This window comes from Haemorhous mexicanus, chromosome 22 (assembly GCF_027477595.1).
Source record: "Haemorhous mexicanus isolate bHaeMex1 chromosome 22, bHaeMex1.pri, whole genome shotgun sequence".
Lineage (NCBI taxonomy): Eukaryota > Metazoa > Chordata > Aves > Passeriformes > Fringillidae > Haemorhous > Haemorhous mexicanus.
In genome coordinates, this window is record NC_082362.1 from 6,361,787 (window position 1) to 6,381,411 (window position 19,625).

The 19,625-nt window shown below is 41.3% G+C and overlaps 1 protein-coding gene and 1 non-coding gene across 3 annotated transcripts in view; both read left to right on the forward strand.

The window, feature by feature from the left end:
• The first annotated feature begins 3,184 nt into the window (after window positions 1-3,184).
• TRNAG-GCC (transfer RNA glycine (anticodon GCC)) lies at window positions 3,185-3,255 on the forward strand. Its single transcript has one exon. It is a non-coding gene; the product is annotated as a tRNA-Gly (tRNA).
• Window positions 3,256-3,300: 45 nt separating this feature from the next.
• The window catches only part of CRCP (CGRP receptor component), a 39,493-nt gene continuing 23,168 nt past the window's right edge, over window positions 3,301-19,625 (forward strand). For both annotated transcript variants that reach the window (XM_059866243.1, XM_059866245.1), the window contains exons 1-5: window positions 3,301-3,463; window positions 6,527-6,563; window positions 7,832-7,930; window positions 10,107-10,201; window positions 18,081-18,138. In XM_059866243.1, coding sequence (XP_059722226.1) covers window positions 3,456-3,463; window positions 6,527-6,563; window positions 7,832-7,930; window positions 10,107-10,201; window positions 18,081-18,138 — 297 coding nt within the window. In that variant the 5' untranslated portion in view covers window positions 3,301-3,455. The remainder of the gene's footprint in view (window positions 3,464-6,526; window positions 6,564-7,831; window positions 7,931-10,106; window positions 10,202-18,080; window positions 18,139-19,625) is intronic.

A 19,625-nucleotide genomic window follows, 5' to 3' on the forward strand; every position in this document is an offset into this window, starting at 1 on the left:
GATTTAGCAAACTTCCCAGGGATTAGTTGGCTTGGAGTGCTCTGTTCAGCTCCTGCCCCAGTGTGTATCTAGGAAATTATGAATTCTCTCTTTATTTTTAGCTCAAACAAGCAATAATTGTGTTTTTTCTATAATAATCAATGTAGGATGTAGATTAATATTTTTATCACGAGAGTGGAAGTAAAACAAAATACAAGCAGAATTCCTCAACTTAAAAATGAACATTGAAGAAACAGGATTTCTCTAGGATGCTTGGATCTGGAGAGTTGTACTTTTTTGAGGGGAAAACAGTAAAACAGCAATGCAAAATTTACTTTCTAATGCAAACTGAAGTGCATTCTCATTCTCATTCTTCTCCATTTGTTCTTGTTTGGATGTCTCTTCTCTTCCCACCATCACCTCTCCGTGATTTATTTGAAAAAGAAAGATTAACTTCAAAATCCTCATCCCACAGTTTATACTGGGGAAGTTCTGAAGGAAAACTCTCCCACTTATTTTTCCTTTCTGGCACAGGGGATGGGAAATCATTCCTACATCAATATTCCCAGTTCCACCCTTTTCAAGGTGAAAATAAGTACTGGAGAGTAAATTGCCAATTCTGCAGCACAGAGAAGTTTAATTAAATACATTTGAATGTTCTCAAATATCTGAACTTTATTTGTACTTCTGTAATCAATCAGTCTCTCTCTACTATTTCACTTTTTTGCTGGAAGAGTGCAATGCTGAGGGAATGCAGCTCCAAAGGAGCTTTGGTGGCTCTGGAACTCCAATTTTCACCACAGGACTGTGAAGGAGAAGGATGGCAGAAAGAGCTACAGTGCACCTTCTTTTAAAAACATCCTTTTTTTAGCTGTCTTTTTGCTTTGGAGAAAGAAAACAACTTCATGGGCTGAACGTGCCCTGCAAATGCACCGTCAGCTCGGCTGCCACGCAGCCCTGCTGACATATTTTTGTTCCAAAACACCCCAACTTTGTTTTTAACTAATTTTTGAATGTAAAAGGAAAAAAAAAAAAAAAAAAGAAGGGAAAAAAAGAAAAAAATAGCCACCATAGGGTGCTGAGGGAAATGCTGAACACAGTAAACATCTTTCATGACAAAGAACACAAATACCCTGCAGATCTGCTGTCAATAGCAAGTCCTGGGCCCCCTGCTTTCAATAGTTAATAGAGGCCCCTCTCTCCCCAAGCCTTCCTGGCAACAATCACAATGTTCAAATGTTGACATGCTAAGCACATTTGGAAAAACCCATGTCTGCATTCCCTATGGATGGTGTAGCATCACTGTCTAACACCTAAAGAGCAGCAGTTAAAGCCAAAGTGACCTCCTCACCTCAGCCCCTGCCCCTGGGCTCTCTCTTGGGGTTTATTCCCTTTCATGGTGGCACTGGAGATGGAGCTGAGCCAGATTTGTATTTACAGCCTGCCAGGTTTCCTGTCTCCACTGGGAAATGTTTAGGAAGTCTCTACTGGGGGAAAAAAAAAGCTGTTGGAAGAGGTGTTTGTGTCGTGCTCCTTCATCCCCAGCTGAGTCTTCGTCGTGGGTTGGAAAAAGCAGCACTGATTGGAAAAACGTGTGAGGAAAGTGGAATTTTGGGGAAAGAGTAGAAAAAAATGTGTCAGGAAAGTGAAATTTTGGGGAAAGAGTGGAAAAAAATGTGTCAGGAAAGTGAAATTTTTTGGAAAAGGTGGAAAGAATGTGTCAGGAAACTGAATTTTTTTGGAAAAAGTGGAAAAATGTGTCAGGAAAGTGAAATTTTTTTGGAAAAGGTGGAAAGATTGTGTCAGGGAAGTAAAATATAGGGAAAGGGTGGGAAAATGTGTCAGGAAAGTGAAATTTAGGGGAAATGGTGGAAAAAATGTGTCAGGAAAGTGAAATTTTGGGGAAAGGGTATAAATATAATAATTTGCTGCTGGGGGAGAGATATAAAGATGTAAAGGAGAATAAAGATTATTGTGCTGAAGGTTCTGAACCCTTAGCTGAAGAGAGTGGTGAGAGGCAGACAAGGGTTAGCAGATTTCTGGAATGAAACTCTGCCATTTGATTGTCTGGAAATGCACTATTTTCACATGAAACCTGCCATCCTTTCCCTTCTCTCAGGCAGCTGCATGTGGAGGGTTTGGGACATGGCAGAGCAGGCACGGAGCTTTTGCTGTGCCAGTTTTGGCCAACTTGCAAGGCCAGTTAATCCTGACATGAAAAAGGGCAGCATCCATCACATCCTGTGCTCTGAGTCACACCAGCAGCTCTCAGACCTCTCTCCTGGCTCTTTTTTATTCCACAATAAATTATTCTGAGGTATAAATAAATTTCTATCTGCGTGTGATGGGTGCACATGCTCACCAAAACTTTTTTTAGGGGTTTTCAGATGAAAAGAGCTGAAAAGCCTTTGCAGCTGGCTTTTAAATTTTGCCCAGTACTTCTATATCTGGTGATGGAAGTTTCTGGAAAACTGGGAGCTGCTCCTTGCCCGCAGTCCTGGTGACTGTTCCTAAAGCACTGCAGTTTGCTCGTGTTAATCTGAATTAGTTTAGGATTTGCAACACCCCAAGGAGAAGAAAAAGCTAAATTTAGTCTGGTTTGATCATGGAGAAAACAGTGGCTGGCACAAGTCTGACCCATTCTGTTCCCTAAATCCCTAAAAGGATCTTAAATCCCAGCTGCAAGCAAGCAAATATATCTGTATAACACTCCTTAGGGAGTTAGAGGTGCTGTATCTTCATATGAAATTTTCCCTGAGATGTAATGTCAAAATTAAGGAATTAATATTTCCCTGGCCAGGTAATTTTCCTTGCTTTTTCCATGAGGATTTTTGGCTGTTTGCACTCATTGAAATGTCACTGGTTTTACTGAGGATGAAAAGAGGTCTTGGAAAATTTAACAGCACATGGTTTAGATGGGAAAGAGTCACAGTGACAGCAGGGGAAGGCTCGGGGCTGATGAATTTGATGGAGGCATGGACGGGTGCTTTAACAGACAACAGGAGTATTACACAACTCCCTCAGCCTCGCTGCACTCCGCACGTGGTTAAAGATTTGATTTGAAAGTACTTTCGCCATACTGTTTTGCCTTCGTTACAGTTAACAGCGGCTAATTGCCAATCTGGGTGATTTCAGAGAAAAGTTACACCAGTTTCTGGCTGATGTACGCAGAAAAGCTGCAATGACAGAATTCTGTTCAGCTGCAGCATTGGTGGTTCAGTGGTAGAATTCTCGCCTGCCACGCGGGAGGCCCGGGTTCGATTCCCGGCCAATGCAATTGATCTTTTTCCGCCTCGCTATTTTTTTTTTTTAAAGTTCCTTATTTCTCCTTCCTTTTCCGCTTCCGTCGCGGCCGCCTAGTCCTCCTTCAGCTCCACCAGGTCTCGGTCCGCTGCTCCCCCGCCGTGCCCCGCCGTGCCGCGGCTGCCCGGGCGTAGCGGGAGGATCCTCGGGGAGGCCGCGCCGGGGAGGACAAGATGGAGGTGTAAGGAAGGGCCTGAGGGGGGAGCACAGGGCACGGCCGGGCCTCAGAGCCGCCCTGCCGTGGCCACAGCGGGGCTGCAGGGCATCTCACCGGGATTTGTGTGGGGAAAATCTCTATGGGGTGTGTGGGTACATCTGTATTGGGAAGGGGAGGGGAGTACACCCATGTCGGCCTATGCGTGAGGGGTGTGAGGGTGCAATATATCCGTGAGGGTACAATGGATCCGTGAGGGGTGTGAGGGTAAAATAAATCCGTGAGGGTACAATGGATCTGTGAGTGGTGTGAGGGTAAAATAAATCCGTGAGGGTACAATGGATCCGTGAGGGGTGTGAGGGTAAAATAAATCCGTGAGGGTACAATGGATCCGTGAGGGTAGAACGAATCCATGAGGGGTGTGAGCGTACAGTGAATCCGTGAGGGCTTTATTGCCCCCAGCAGTGAGTTCAGGCGTTCTGGTCAGTATCGGAGGGGTTTATTTTATTAAAACTGTCAGACAGGCTGTTAGGGAGAAAGGCAGTGTGGCTCGGCTGAATCCCGCTCTTGTCCCCTCCTGTCCCCTTCTATCCCCTCCCTCTGCCCTGCGAGAGGATAAATGGGAATTTTTCATTATTCCCGTGAGCTTTGTGTAGGAACTGGAAATGCCGGAGAAGGAAAAAACCTGAGGGGTTTGTGGCAGCGATTGCAAACACAGTAAGAGAGGCAGAATTTTGGCTGGTGGCCCTTTCAGGCCTTCTTGCTGTGTGTTTTGGGCACAAAACGAGAGGATTTGACCTGTTTTGAAGCTTAAAATCTCACGAGTTCTGTGGAGCTGGTTAAATTTCTAGTTTTCATTTAATTTCTCTAGTGGGTGGGAGCACTCATGGGATGTATCCCCCAAAGTCACTGAGCTCCTGCAGCCCTGTAATCCAAGGATGCTTTATTATCATTAAATCTTCTCTACTGCGAGCATGAAAATCAGAAGTTGGTAAAAAAATATTAAAGACTTGCTGAAGTACAGGTTTGTCTGAATACTTCACCCTGCAGAGAAATGAGCTGTTCTGGCTGTTGTATGCTGAGAAAAATGCTTTTGATACCATTTATAAAAAAATCTGTGATGCTTCTTACACATCCACTGAATTTTTATCTTTTGCTTCCTGCCTGATTTGGAAGGGAAACTTTGCAACTCTCCAAATTCTTAGTATGGATTTTTCTTTTCAGAATTATTCTGTATTTCTTACCAGAATTATCTGTTATTATAGAAAAGAACTCTCAGAAACCAGTGTGGTTTAAATATACAACACGTGTGAAGCAGTAGATTTAAAAACATGAAGTGTCAGTGATATTTGCAAAGGTGTGATGCCCTTTACTGAGATATTTTTTGATATATGCAGCCCTGCTCAGGAGTATTTTGGTTTAGACTAAAATTTGGGCAAATATGAGCTATTTAAAGGCTGTAAAAAGTGTTTATATTTTTGGTGTTACCATGAATTTTTTTACCTTTCTGCTTAATTCTTAATCACATAAAAATTAAGTGAAGTGTCGTGCTGACTGCTTAAAAATACACATTAGAATCCACTATTCAGAATTCCTTGTTTGCTGACTGTAAAATTGGTAGCTGCGAGTCAGGACCGAAGGAAATTTTATTTCTATTGCAAAAGTTGACCCGTTTATAATTCTGGTGTTTCAGAGCTGCTGAAGATTTGAGACTGACTCATTAGCAGAAGTAAAAAAAAAAAAGTCTTTTTTCTGAATGGCAAAGCGGATTGGAATGAAAAAGGAAAGAAGGAAAGCAGTTGCCTTAAATAATTTCATTCTTAAGCCTCGATCCGGCAGCCTCATTTGCATGGCCCTGTGTTGGTTCCATCCCCTTTCAGCCGAAGAATTCCATACGTAATTCTCCCTATAGAATGTCTTTGATCCGCGGGGATTTCTGTAGGGCCCTGCTGAATGCAAACATTCTGAAGACTCGCATTTACCTCCCAACAAAAGCTATATATGGTTTGTAAAACATGAATGAAAAACTAATGCGTGCCTGAGCTCACTTGCTGAAGTTTCACTCGGGTCAGCGAAATGGAAGTTGAAGTTCATCTCAGCGTATTTTAGAAGGTCCTTTTCATTTAAAAACAATGCTAGAACCTGTGGAAGTTTGTGGATGCATTTACCATTTGAAAGTGATGAACGTGACAGTTCTATTCAGGCCGTTCTCGGTGCTTAACAACACATTGTACCTTTTTTGTTGGTTTTTTTTTTGCTTTTTCCTAAGCTGCTGCACAGACCTGAGAAAAGCCTTTTTTTCCTTTTGTATGGAAACTTTCTGTTGTTGTGGCTACTGACTGCTCAGCAGAATGTGTTGTTCAGGGAATAGAGGATGTTCTGGGGCAGGTTTTCTCTCTCTTTTTACTTTAAATATATAAATTTACAATATCCAGGAGGAATAAAGGCATGCTCTGCAGTCACCCTGCCAGCTTTGGATAAGGATTCTTGCTTAATGGGGACTGAGGAAATGGAAAATGGGAAACCCAGCCTTGCCCTTTTAATATAGGAGCAGGCACAGGAAGATGGGAAGAAAATAAAGAAGAAATGCAGTAAATTGGTGTTTTTTTCACTCAGTACAACACATAAAAATTAAAGCCCTATTTGTGTCTATCCACATACATGTGTCCATGGTACTAAAATACTCAGGGTGCTCTTGACTGATAAAGACAATAGTGCTTGTAATCTGAATTCTTTTTCCCATCAGTCTTTATCTGAATAAAATCTGAGGCATTTTTTCTAAGGAAGAAGCAAAGCAATTTGGTTTGTGTGTGAAATTGGGTGAGAGTCAGGGTAACTGAGTGAAAGGAGTGTGTTGTACAAGTGTGTTATGATTTATGGGGCAAACTGTGCAAAATATACTCAATGTCATCATTTTACTGACAGCATGGTGAATGTTTTCCAGAGATGGCATCTAAAATCACCAAAATGAGATGTCTTGGGGCTTTTTTTTTTTTTTTATAAGTTCTTTTAGTGTCTGTGAGTGGGCAAAGAAAAGCTTCAAACAGTTCCATTTGGAACATAATTAATTGTTTTCATTTTTCCTTTTAGAAAAGATGCAAATGCTGCATTGCTGAGTAACTTTGAGGTAAGTTTGTCTTCATTCTGCTTTTAAAGCAGCAGTTCCAAGCTGTCATCAGTCCCTTGTAAAATCTTTGGAAGCTGAAACCTGGCAGTAGCAATCAGCAAAACCTGCAGGGGATTTACTCTTCCTTGCATTTGGTTTGGTTTCAAGAAAAAAAGCCTTTTAAAGAAGATTTGGAAATGGTTTTGCTAGTAGTGGGTGCTGTAGTGTTGTTTGTTTGGTCTTGAGATTATTCTGAAGTGATATTTTCCTCTCTCATTTTAAGGGGGGTGGAAAGAAATGTTTAATTTAAGTCAGGTACTGGAAATATTTTGCTTCGCTGATTAATTTTTGAAACAGTTTTAATAACCCAAGTGGTTTTGTCTGTGTTATTGTATTGCTGAAGCTGCTTTTTATTGCAGCTGTTTCATTTATTCTGGAATTAATCTTGAAGTGTTTTATCCTGGGCTGCATCTGTCTGCAAACAGCAGAGCAGCACCTGGTGAGTGGTAATGAGGCATCTGGGAAGAACTCTGCTGAGTTTCCTCTGAGAAACAGAGGGTACCCTGTCACCCAAACTGGTGTTCAGTGCCTGGCTCTTAAAATCATGTCCAAAAAATAGCAAATGTGATTTTTAAAAGTACTGATTCCCTCCAACTGCTGATCCCTTTCCATTTGCTCCTCTTCCCAGTGGCAGTTCCAGTGCAGAGCCAAGGTTGTGTAAATCCAGGGGATGCTTTGCACACCAAGTCCCATCCCTGCACATTCCTGTGAGCTTGTTGTCCTTTTGTGTTTGTTGTCCAAGCTCCCAGCCAGAGCTTGATTTCAGCATTGACAGATGTTCCTTTTTCATGGAGGGTTTCTGGCTGATTATGTTCATATTTCTCACTGTCTGGAAGTGTTTGGGTTCTTATTTCTCTGCACTTGTCAGTTTGTAACTCCCTGGGCTGGATCTTGAGTGAAGCCAGGTAAAAATGAGGGGATGAACAGTGAGAAGTGCTCTGCTGCCTTGTTCTGGGTATTTACTCTGGGTATACTGCAAAGCCTGAAGCAAAATATCTGAAAAAGTTCCACTCATCTGTTTAAAACAGTCACAGCTTTTAAAAAACAATTTCCATCCTTATTCATCACTCTGGGGCCAAAACATTTCTCATTCCAGACCAACCAGAACAACCAGACATTTTGTGTTGTTTGGCTGATAGGAATTTCCTGTTCATGTATAATTTCCTGCTGTAATATTTGTAGGTCAGATGCTCTCAGGTGCCCTAAACCTCTTTATTTTTTATCTTTAGGTGTACCAGTTACTTACTGATCTCAAGCAGCAGCGTAAAGAGAGTGGCAAAACCAAGCAGAGCTCTGGGCAGCAGAATCTGAACACAATCATGTATGAGGTGAGCAGCACTGGGGAAATCCATGTACCAGTTAGCTCAAGCTGCAATAATTCACATCCTGAGGGCTGTGTATTGATAATTTGGTATCAAATTTCCCCCCATTCAAACCATAATAAAATGTTTTAATAAAATCTGCCACTTTTCTATGCTCAGGTTGTAGGGTGACTGTGCTGTCAGGGCACAGTTGGGCAGCTGCTGTTCTTAAAATCTATAAAAGAATTTCAAAATTTCAAACCCCCTGGTTTTCAGCTGTTTAGTTTGTTAGGATTTTTTTTTAATTCTAAGTATTCCATCCTTTTAACATACAGGGCAGAGCTTACTATCATCTGATGGATTTGTGATGTCACCTAATGTAATAATTAAGATGATGATTTCAAAACTGAGGCACAGATTACATGGTATTTTTTAATTAACAGAACTAAATCAATAATTCCCAGCCAAAACAGATAATCTAAATTGGTTTTTGATCCAAAGGAAAGCCAAACCCCACGTACAGATAACATCACTTGGATGCCACGTGGGGAATAAACATTTCATCCCTTCCTGGGAAGGAATTCTAAAATCATGTAATAAAAATACTGACATTTAAAATAAATTAGCAATTTCCCAGAGCCTTGCAGTGGGAGCCATTGTGTGTGTGCTGCAGAATTGCATGAGCAGCACCACGACTGACAGGCAGCTGAAAGCACTTTGCCTTTGCTTGCATGAGTAATTCTGTTGAGCCCTGAAACGACTCCTGTGGATAAGATCTGGCCTAGGCTTTGGTTTTGTTTTAGTTCTGCCTTTGTTTGAAAAAGGTACAGAGGTTGTCATTCCTGAGCCTTGCATTCAACAAAATAGGGGCTTACCAAAAATGGGAATTAAATCTTCATGGAGACTGACAGTCTCTTCCTGCACCTCTGGGAAACAGCTGAGGAAGATCCTGTAAGTAAATTTGATCAGGATGCACCTGAAATCTTGAATTGCTTTGTTATTCTATGTGTTCAATACTTACAGGGTGCTTGGGGGTGTAGCTGGTGTCAATTCTGGGTGGATTTTCTGTGTTTGACTGAAAGAAAAGCAGAATTTGATTTTATAGGATTGTCTTTGGATTTCTTCACAAGCTCCCTGCAGACTTGGATCCATTGGCACTGAAGTAACTCCACAAAAGGAGCTTTGTTTTTCTGTATTTTGGCTTTTTCATTGATTTAAAATTGCCAAAAAAAAAAAAAAAAGATTAACCTGGAAGAGAAATTACTCCTGTGAAATAATTACATTACATGACAATATAATAATTTCATTTCAATCACTGGTGGTGAATAACAGCTTCATTTAATCTGGAAAGGTCAGACAGGGCTTAAAGAAAGGAAAAATAAATTATAATTATTTCCATCCCTTCATTTTGGGGTTTAATTCAAGCAACAACAAATATTTAGGAAGATTTTAAGTCACTTCCAGTGAAAAGTCAACTGTGAACTGCAATTTTTGTGGGTTTTTTTATCAACAAATTGGTTTTTTACTCAGTTCAGATGACTTAGTGTAATGTAATTCTATTATCCACCAGCTCAATGTTGTTATTGTAAATAAAGCAAATAAATGGAACATCTGCTGTCAAAGTTAAGGTTGGTAGGTGTTACATGGGAAAAACTGATCAAAGTTTAATTGTCTCAATTAATTTTTAATAGCAAAATACCCTTGGAGATTTCATAACAAGCCACTTAATCTGCTTCTATCAACTTTAAATTGCCAAAAATGCAGGTAAAGGATAAAAACAAGAATAGACTAGAGATCTTAAAGAGGGATTTCTGGGCTGGCAGTGAGAATATTCCTGGCACTGGGCACATGAAAACTTGGGTTTAGGATGAATTCAACTTTCCTGTGTGCTTTCAAAAGACAAAATCCAAACAAGGAGCAAACCCAGCAAATGTCTCACAAACAAACACAAGAGGATCTTTTTTTAGCAAGCAGAGCTAAAACTCAGTCCTTTGCTGTATTCTTCAATTTGCAGTTTTGGGCTTTGAACAGCTCAGTTCAAGTTGATTTCCAAACCTGAACTGATTTTCCAGTTTTTCTCAAGACTTTTCAGAGTATTCGTTCCATACACAACTGGTAAAACAAGTATTTATTAAGTAATTAAAAATTAATAAGTAATTAAATATGTATTAAATAATACATGTTTTCTTTCTGTCCCTTGCAGACACTGAAGTACATTTCAAAAACACCCTGCAGGTACCAGAGTCCTGAGACTGTCAGGGAGTTCCTGATAGCAATGAAAGACCATAAATTAACCAAGTAAGTGGAGCTGTGCTTTGAACAGGAGTGAAAACTCAATTAATGCTGACAGACTGATCCCTGTGGACAGTGTGATGATCTGATGAATGGATTTCAAGTATTTTCTGCCATTATTTAAATGCTCAACCAACCATATTGTGGGTATTTCCATCTTTATGTGCTGTTTGTGCAGGATCTCTGAGATCTACACTTCAGTTCTTTAAATATTGTATCAGCCAACCCCCCCTCCTCTCCAGCAGTTTCCTGTCAAGCTGAACATCCAGTTCTTATTTTGGGAAGTTCTGCCTGCAAAGAAAAAGATTTCCTTTGCAGTTCCAAGACTCCAAGGGCTTTTTTCCCCTCTGTGAGTGCCTGTTCTTGAGGCACATAATCCTCTTGGAGCTCTGCAGAGATGGAGTGATGCCTGATGTAAATAGAAGTGGAATCAGCTGGCCACTTGTTTGGATAGCTCTGATCACTCCTGACTTCTAAAGCAGAAAAACCCCAATATTTAGTGCTTCTGAATGACTCCTCCTTCACTTCAGAGGAGGAGTTTTTCAGACATTGAGTGTGTTTTTGTTCCCTGCTGGGACTCCCAAGCAGTTCATCCTCTGGGAAAGAGGCTTTTCATTCATTTGGCTGTGCCACAAATGCACAGGGAGAGCTCTGCAGTGCTGCAGGGAGGGTTTTAGGCTGTCCAGAGCAGGGAGAGCAGATTGGCAGCTTTTTGTTAGACTTTCAGTGCCCCCTCTCTACAGACAGGCACATCCAGGCCTGCAGCAGCTCTGCACAAAGGGGTGCTGCTCCTTGGGAATTCTGGCCTGGAATTGTGCTTGGAGTGCTTTCTTTGCCAGGTCAGTAAGTCAGTGTTTAACCCTCCTGGAGCTCATTTTATCCAGCTGGATACTCATGTATGTATCCTAATCATTTTCTGGAGGTGTTGAAGCATGGAGAAAAGAAAATACTCTGCAATAAAAATACCAGAGGTGTAAAGAGGTGGTAATATGGCACTGAGAGGTCTTAAAATTGGCAGCAAATATTTCTTGAGTAGTAGTGAGCATCCTTCCCTTCTGGTAAAAGTGTAAACCAGCCCTTTCTGAAGAGAAATAAGCTTTGCTGTCAGTGCAGGGCAGCAGCTTAGAAAGAACCAGCAGAGTAGGATATTTCAGAGTAAAAAGAACTGAATGATGTTGGTGTAGAACTCCCACTAAAAATCAAAGTGTTTATTTAAAGCTCATTTCTAAATTTTTCAGGTAGAATTTGACCAGGACCTGAGGGTTGACTTTTAGTGTTGCCACTCCAGGTACCTTGACTGCAACTGCTCCCCTGGATGGGATCTCCTAGCGTGAAATACTAAACAATTTAAATTATAACAGAGAAACTTCCAGCTATGGATTCTCTGTCTCCCACAGTGCTGAGCACTTCTGTAGAAGCTCTACCCAAATATTCACCTTCCCACAGCTGCTTGTTCAGTGGGCTGGGAAGGTTGGAACAGTTACAAGCTTTAAATGAGCTTTTGGGCTGTTCCATTTTTTATGGATGCTCTAAGGTGCCTTTGGGGTTGGGTATCATCCTGTGTGTCCTTTTCCTGAGACACTGAAGCAAGGGAATTATTCCCAAATCATTTCTTGTGCATGGTGGCAGCAGGATGAGAGTGAGGAGCCAGCCAGTGGTGTAGGTGACAAATCTACTCTGTGAGAATTCACATTTGTTTCGGGAGCATCCTGTACAACTTTTATCTGGTAAAGAACTTCCCAAATCTGCCACGTGCTTTACAGAATAAAACCCAGAATTGTTTTGTGTGGCACTTCTTTTTTTCTGATCTTTTCCATTGTCAGGGCCCACCTGGCAGCTCCTTCACCCCAAACCACAGAGAGCACAAGGGGTGCAATTGCTCTTTAAAGCACTTTATGTTAAACCACTTGGAGCAGTGATGCCTCCAAGGCAGTTTGGAGCTACCTTTGGTTCCTAACCAAGGTCATTTCAACACTGCTCCTCTTGTTCAATAAAAAGGCTTTGATGGTTTCCATTCTGTGGGATGGAGGTGGTGTTTAGGGATTTCCAGCAGTGTGCAGAGAGCTTCTTTCCCTTGGAGAGGAAAGATCTGCAGTGTTTGCTCTTCCAGGACCTTGCTTGTGTGATCCCTGTGATGACCTTTCCTCCCACCAAGAGTAATGAGCTCCAGACTCTCTTTGCTGCTTCCTTTCTGGGTAAGGCACCCCAAAATGTGCTCTCAGAGCTGCTCAGACCCTGTCTGTGCTGCTAACAGCTCCCTGCAGTGGCTGATTAGATTGATTTGTGTTAATTGGGGTCTGTCCTCAGACAATTCAGTCTGGTGAAAGGGTCAGCAGCACCTCATCACCCCAAACTGCTTCCCTGCCCTTTACATTCCTGTCATCACTCCACCTCTAATCAGAGGGGAAACAATTAAGCAGCGTGTTCATGCTCTTAATTAGGCTTAGCCTGTTTCCTAATAGCAGGACTTAGAAGCCCGGGATTTGCAGCCCTGCCTTGGGCTGTGCCGTTCCCTGCCCAGGCTGTGATTGCTGCCCTCAGCGCTAGGCTGTGCTCGTGGATGGGAGAATCCCCAGCTGGGAGGAGACTGCAGCCAGGGAAACACCGGGAACTGAGGCACAGCAGAGCTTTCAATCGAGGGAATTCTTATTTTTCCTTCCACAGCCCTGCAGGATGTCAGGCTGCGCGTGATGTCTGTGCTCCAGCGGGAGAATTGGTAACATAATTCTGGCAAATTCTGCAGTTCCTGGAAAATCACCTCAAATCCTTCTGTTATCACTGATTTTTGCCACTCAAAAAGCCAGGTTAACAGAGCAGCATCCATTTTGTGATGGATTTGTCTCATTATGTTACAGACACAAAAAAAGGCTTCCTAAAAGGCAGATTTTAAAAAATCAATTGAAAAGATTTTAAAAACATCAGTGTGTGCAAACAAATATTCCAGAGTCATTTCAGAAAGCTGCCTTGCTAAATGGAGCAAAATCAAAGCCAGATATTTCACTGATACAGTTAAGATGTGGTAAAACAGTTTTTCCCATAGTTTTTAATCATTACTTTGGTAAAATTCAAACTGTAGAACTGAGATATATTTAAAACTACAGCTCTGAACCCACATAATGAATTTTATTATTACCTTGTTGAGGCCTCAGGCTTTGGCTGAAGCTCCAGTTCAGTGAGCCATGTTGTACTTGGAAATAGAGTTTGCCACTAGCAGCTCATTTTCCAGTCTTAGTGCTGGAATGGCTTCATATTTGTAAGGTATGGTGAATTGCACTGCATGAAAAGAGCATTTATTAAACTAGAGTTCTGTAATTATGGTTCAATGAAAACTGGCTCTACTTGTGCTTCTTCCTGCCACTGATAGCCTAATTGCATCTAATTTTGGGATAATCAAATTTCCAATCACTGCATATTATAATATTAAAAATCTGCTCAGGAACATTGCCCTTTTGTCTTTAAATCAACACAGTCGAGGAAGTGTTGAGCTGACAATCTTGAGTACTTCTAGAAAATATTTTCCCTCACGACTGCCAAAAACTACAACAGATACAAACCTCTGCAATATTAAAGGGTGAAGGATTTGCTTTGTAATTTTTGTCTCCTCCAGAGCTTTCAGAATGAATATTCAACAACAAGTCAGCATCGTGCTCATTGAACAGCAGCATCATTTAAGAGATTTTTAAGAAGATTATTCTCAGCTTTTCCAGTGGGAATCCTTGTGGAGAATCACAGCACCCACTGGGGCTGTGATTTCCCAGTTTGGGGAAATCCTCCCTCAGCCACAGCCTGTGCTCAGGACTCAGGCATTAGAAGTTGCCATGGTTGATTGAGGACCATGGGATTTATATTTCCAGCAGGAATCAAAGCCCTGGTTGTGTGTCCAGCTGTTGCTTCATGGTTTTCCTAGTAACCCTCAAACATCCATTCCTGAGGATAAATTTGCTTCTGCTGAGGCACAGATGTTTGAAGGATTTTTTTAGCTCTCTGTGCTGGATCTTGGCACTGTTCTCTCCTAACCCAGACCTCTTGCTGGAAAAACACTCTGGGAGTTCAGCAGCTTAAAAAAGGGCAATACCAACACACAGAGGAGATTTTGGTTAAAATATAAACTGCAAAAGTTTGCTTAGTGCTGACAGAAAATGATGCATTTTGTCTGAATTTCCACAAGAGCATGCAAGTATTTGTATTATTTTTTAGGATGGATGTATCAATGTAGGATTGTGCTGTCTGTGATCTTGAACATGACCCAGAGGTGGTTTTTGTCCTGTAGAAATGCTTTTTAGGATTTTTAGGTTGGAACTCAACATCTTCACCTCCTCCAGCACTCTCCCCTCACATAGACCTCAGACCCCTTTTCCTCCCCATAACTGCACAGGTTTTTGTCCCCTGCAACCTGAGCTTTGTGTCTGTCCCCAGACTCACTCCAGAGCATTTTTTCCATCCTGGAAGAGCTGCTCCTGGCTGCAGCTGAGCCCCAGGGCTGCAGGATGTGGGCTCAGCAGGAATTGCCATGTTGGGATTTCTCAGCAGGTCCTGTACAAGTCTGCAGCACGGCCCATTAACTCTGATTAGTGGGATCTTGCTTTTATGTTGGAAAATTGCTTTCTCTGTCACTCATCTTTTGTATGGATTCTTCTCTTGAGTGAGCAGCTTTCGTGTTCCAAACTGCTACTAAAATCCAGGCAGAGCAGGGAAAATGCAGATGCTGAAGTTTGGGGGCAATGAAGCTGGAAATGTTCTTCACCTTCTGTTTGGATGAGTAGGACAGTTCCCCTTTTATTTAACGAGCATCAGCATGCCATGAGTGCTGTAGGAAGTGTAAAGATGAATTCATGGGAGCTGGAAAAGTTAATTTTACTTTTTAGATTTAATGGAGCATGAACTAAATTCAAACTTAGGTCTGTGCCTAAGCCAAACACTGCAATCAGGGCTGATCCTAATGCATGGTTGCCTTACTTAAAGCTAATCTCTGCTGAAATTGTGGTTATTCAGGTTTTAATTTGTGTGTGTACTGTCAGGAAATTCCAGGTACACAGAGAGCCTGGTCCCAGCAGTCAGTTTGTGGGATCAGACCCAGAGCCTGGTCCCAGCAGTCAGTTTGTGGGATCAGACCCAGAGCCTGGTCCCAGCAGTCAGTTTGTGGGATCACTCCCAGAGCCTGGTCCCAGCAGTCAGTTTGTGGGATCAGACCCAGAGCCTGGTCCCAGCAGTCAGTTTGTGGGATCAGTGTTAAAAAGGTGCAGTGAGTGTTAAGCTCCAACTCAAACCTCTGCCTTCTGCTGCTGCTGAGGCTGAGCAATCCAGTTTCCTATTAAATGCATTTTAGAGACATTTTGGGAGTGTTTCATTGCTTCCCTCATAATTACATATTACCACGTCTAAAGATCCTTATGTTGGGGTGTTAATTAGTGCTTATGCTGCACAAGCAGTTCTAGATGAAATATGGCATTTATGCAGCTTTTGGGGCTTTTTTTTTTTTTTTTTTGCTTGTTCCTTTGTGTTGTTCTGCATCATTTTCCAGTAGGGAGCTTTTCTGATCAAAACCAGCCATGAAATCCTTCAGATGACACATTTGAATGTGTTAATCACTGTCAGTTCTCTCTCATTCTTCTGAACACTTTTATAAAAACTGCAAATCCCCTGAAATGATGCTTTTAGGATCTGTTTGGCCTGACTGTAAAATTTCTGTCTATCCCTAATGAGTTGGAGTGCTGTTCATGGCTTATGAGCAAAAACTCTTGGAGAGGTGACCTTTTTTTGTTGTGCCCTCTATTTCTTCAGGAAACACCAGCAGTTGCACTAATTGATTGTTTTAGTCACGAGGTGTAATTGGTGTTAATTTATTTCTGCTTGCTGCTGTGCCAGTAATCTTCCTGTGATAAACACAGCTCTACCTGCATGAAAAGAGCTCTGCCTAAATCAGGTTTGCATTCTTCAGCTCAGGCATAAAATGGCTTTTGCCATTTGATCCTCTTTATTTGGCTCTGGGGTTTATATTTCAAGGATATTACTTTGAAAAGAAGAGGATGAGGAAATTTATCTGATAGAAGTCAGATAATGTGCTTTGTGTGGAGGAGTGGTGGAGCTGGAGGATTGGGATGTGTCCTGCTGCAAAAGAGAAGAAAGAGTTGTTTGAGAAGGCTCTGAAGTGTCATGTGAGAGAAACTTGGGTAAAATATGAATTCATCACAGTCTGTCCTTGTAAGTAGGGCTGGGGGAGGAGGAGGAGGGAGGTGTTTACAGGGAGGAGCTGTTGGAGAGCTCTGGAAATTGAGCACCAACATTTGCTTGGCCAAGGGGCAAAGCAAAGAGCACTGAAAGCACCAGCTCTGCCTCCATCAGGCACCAGAGCAGGGAATTCCCAGCTCTGCAGGAAAGATCTTTCAAAACTCCAGCTGAATTGGCCAGGTTTTTATAGAATAAAGGAATTATTTAATATTCTTTCCCCAGCTCTGCATGGCAGTGCTGCCTTTAGCTTTGCTTTTACACAAGTGAGTTTTATCTCTCATTGATTCCTTAAATCACCTGCTTTCCATGTCAAGGATTTGAGTGCTCATCTCCTGTCATTATTAGGGTTTTATTCCTGATTTTTTATGACTCTGGTAGATGGCAGCAGTTGTAAACACCTCATCTGTCTGCCTGGAAAGTGCTCTGAGTTCAGAGCAAAATCCAGCCATGCTCTCATAGCCTCATGGTGGAAACACCACATGGATTTGAGTGATTAACAGGGGAAAACAAAGGAGGTGGATTCCCTGCTTCCCATCACCAGTGAAAACATATTTTATCTCTCCAAAAGCAAAGCAAACTAATAATAAACAAATAAATAAATAGGAGGGCTTTTCTGGAACTTTCTGTTAGGGATTGTTAATACATCACAAATGCTATATTGAAAATTCACAAGCTTTTCTTCTGAAGCTGAAAGTGATGATGAAAATGGACATTTTAGCTGGATCATCCAGCAGCCAGTGGCAGAGGCCTTTTGAAATGAAATTATATCTCTGAGGTATCTCCAGACACACAGAAATTGTTGTAAACATGGAGTGATCTGTGTTCTCTTAAAAGCTGTGAGGTTTCCTTTCTAAAATCACCCAGGGGAAAACCCTCCAGAACCACATTAAATTTGCTTTAAACCCTCGAGAATCAATTTAAATATGCTTGAAACCCTTCAGAATCAGTTTAAATATGCTTTAAACCCTCCAGAATCCATTTAAATATGCTTTAAGATGCCCTATAATTGAAAGTCTGGGGTGTTCAGCTCCCCATGAGAATGGTTCAGCTTTACTTAATGCTGAAAATGAAACATCATCTTTTTTAAGGAACATACAGCTCCATGTTTTTCTCTCCTAATGGAAAAGCAGATTTTAATTTTGTGCTTTTTAAAAATGTATTTCTGCCTTGGAGAAGGTAATAAATGCCAAGATTTAGTTTCTTCAAATTGTAGTTCCCTGCTGGAACTTTGTCTTTGCAATGAGCTAAAAGAATAACCCAGTTGCTGCCCTTTGATGGGACTGTAACTCCTTAGGTATGAAAATTGTTCTGGTGGTTGTGTGTTCATGGCAGAAGTGTTGGATGTCTGCTGAGTTGTTTCACATTTCTGCAGAGCTTTAACAAAGCAGCAGTTAATTAATGTTTGCACAGTAATGATCTGAGGGTCTCTGCTTGCCACCTTAGGCCAACAGCAGCATGGCTGAACACAGAAAAGTCCCCAAATTATTAAAATATCCAAATTATGGCCCTTCAGCCACCCTGCAAACCCAGCCAGGATCATTCCTGGCAGTGACATTTCATCCCTAAGTTATCAGGAATGTGTTTGCATCACTGCAGCCATTGAGGGCATCCTCAAACCACCCAGTAATGTGGATTTTCTTCACTGTGCTTTTACCAGGGCAGAAAAGCTGCAGCTGCTGAACCACAGGCCTGTGAGTGCAGTGGAGATCCAGCTGGTGAGTACCCATGCCTGGGCCTGTTCAAAGCTGAGCTGGAAGCAGCTTTAACCTTGGAGATAATTGAATAATTGCTTCCTCATGGGCCAGGGATTGAATGGATCCCTTTATTTCATGCACATTTTACATCCACGGCTTCAAATCCACTCAGCTTCCTCTCAGAGCCCTCTCAGGCAGATTCTGCACCTCTCTTTGTTTCATTTAAAATGCCCAATGCAGTCATTAAAGGTGATTTATGAAAGTATTGCAAATAGGAATATATTTAATATTTTTGCTGTGCAGCTCTGTGATGGAATACTTTATTTTTTTACATCTTCCCTATTTTAAATGATGTTTTGTTACACTAAAATGCAAAATTCTAAAAAGAAATGAGCAGTAATGCAGGATGAGAAATGGGTATAAACTTTGTGATGGAAAGTATCCATTGTCAGTCTAAGAATAATTCAGTCAGTAAATAGCAATAGATGCTTCTGTTCTCTCAAACATCTCCTCAGGAGTACAAACCCCTGTGGCAATAAAGAGATTGTTACACTCAGGATATTATTTCAATAAAGATCTCTTGCATTAAGAACATCTGTTTGCAATCTTCCCCTGGACCCAGCTGAGGAGGAACAGGATCATATTTTGCTGTAAAAACTGGGGAAGGATTAAAGAGGGACCAGTGGGACCAGTTTTGTTCTGTCACCAAGGAGCAGAGGTGAAAATGCTGAAAGCATCTCAGAGGGATGATTCCAGCTGAGGAGACCAGTGGCCACCAGCAGCCCAAGCAGGAGCTTTAAGTCAGTCAGAAACCACAATTAGAGCCTGTCTCACACCTTTGTTAGCTTCATATGCTTACACAGATTTATTTTATTGCCATCTGCAGGCTTTTCTTCCCTTCTTTAAGTGCAGTCATTTTTGGGGCTCACAGATGACTGCATGGCTTTGTCTGTCTCTTCCCCCCTGTCCTACTTTCATTGTCATCCTGCCTACACATAAAATATTATATAAAAATAATAAATAAACATATATTTAAATAAAAAAGAACTATATAAAATATAAATATAAGAATAAATTAAATTCTGAGTGGAAAAGCAGGTTTTGATTTTGTGCTTTTTAAAAATGTATTTCTACCTTGGAGAATTTCATGCTTACAGACTGGCACATTGTCTTTTATACTGGAAAATAATAATGGAAAATATTTTGGAAAATGAAAGATCTTAAGGGGGTTTAAACAGTTTATTTTCTCAACAATGTATTTTGCCTTGCCTTTGGTTAATTATCTCTGAGGGACATTAATTCAATCATTCACTCTTTTACTTTATTTCTTTTTTAATGTGTTTTTTTTCTATTGATGTGGTGCTGAGCAGTTTCAAATTACTGCTCAAAGGAGGAAATTACAGTGATTTTCTCATCAAACATCTCCCTCCCCCACTGGAGGTGAATTATGTGCTTGATTGCTTTGGAAATGATCAGAGCCCTTATTTCCTTTATTGCTGTACTTAACT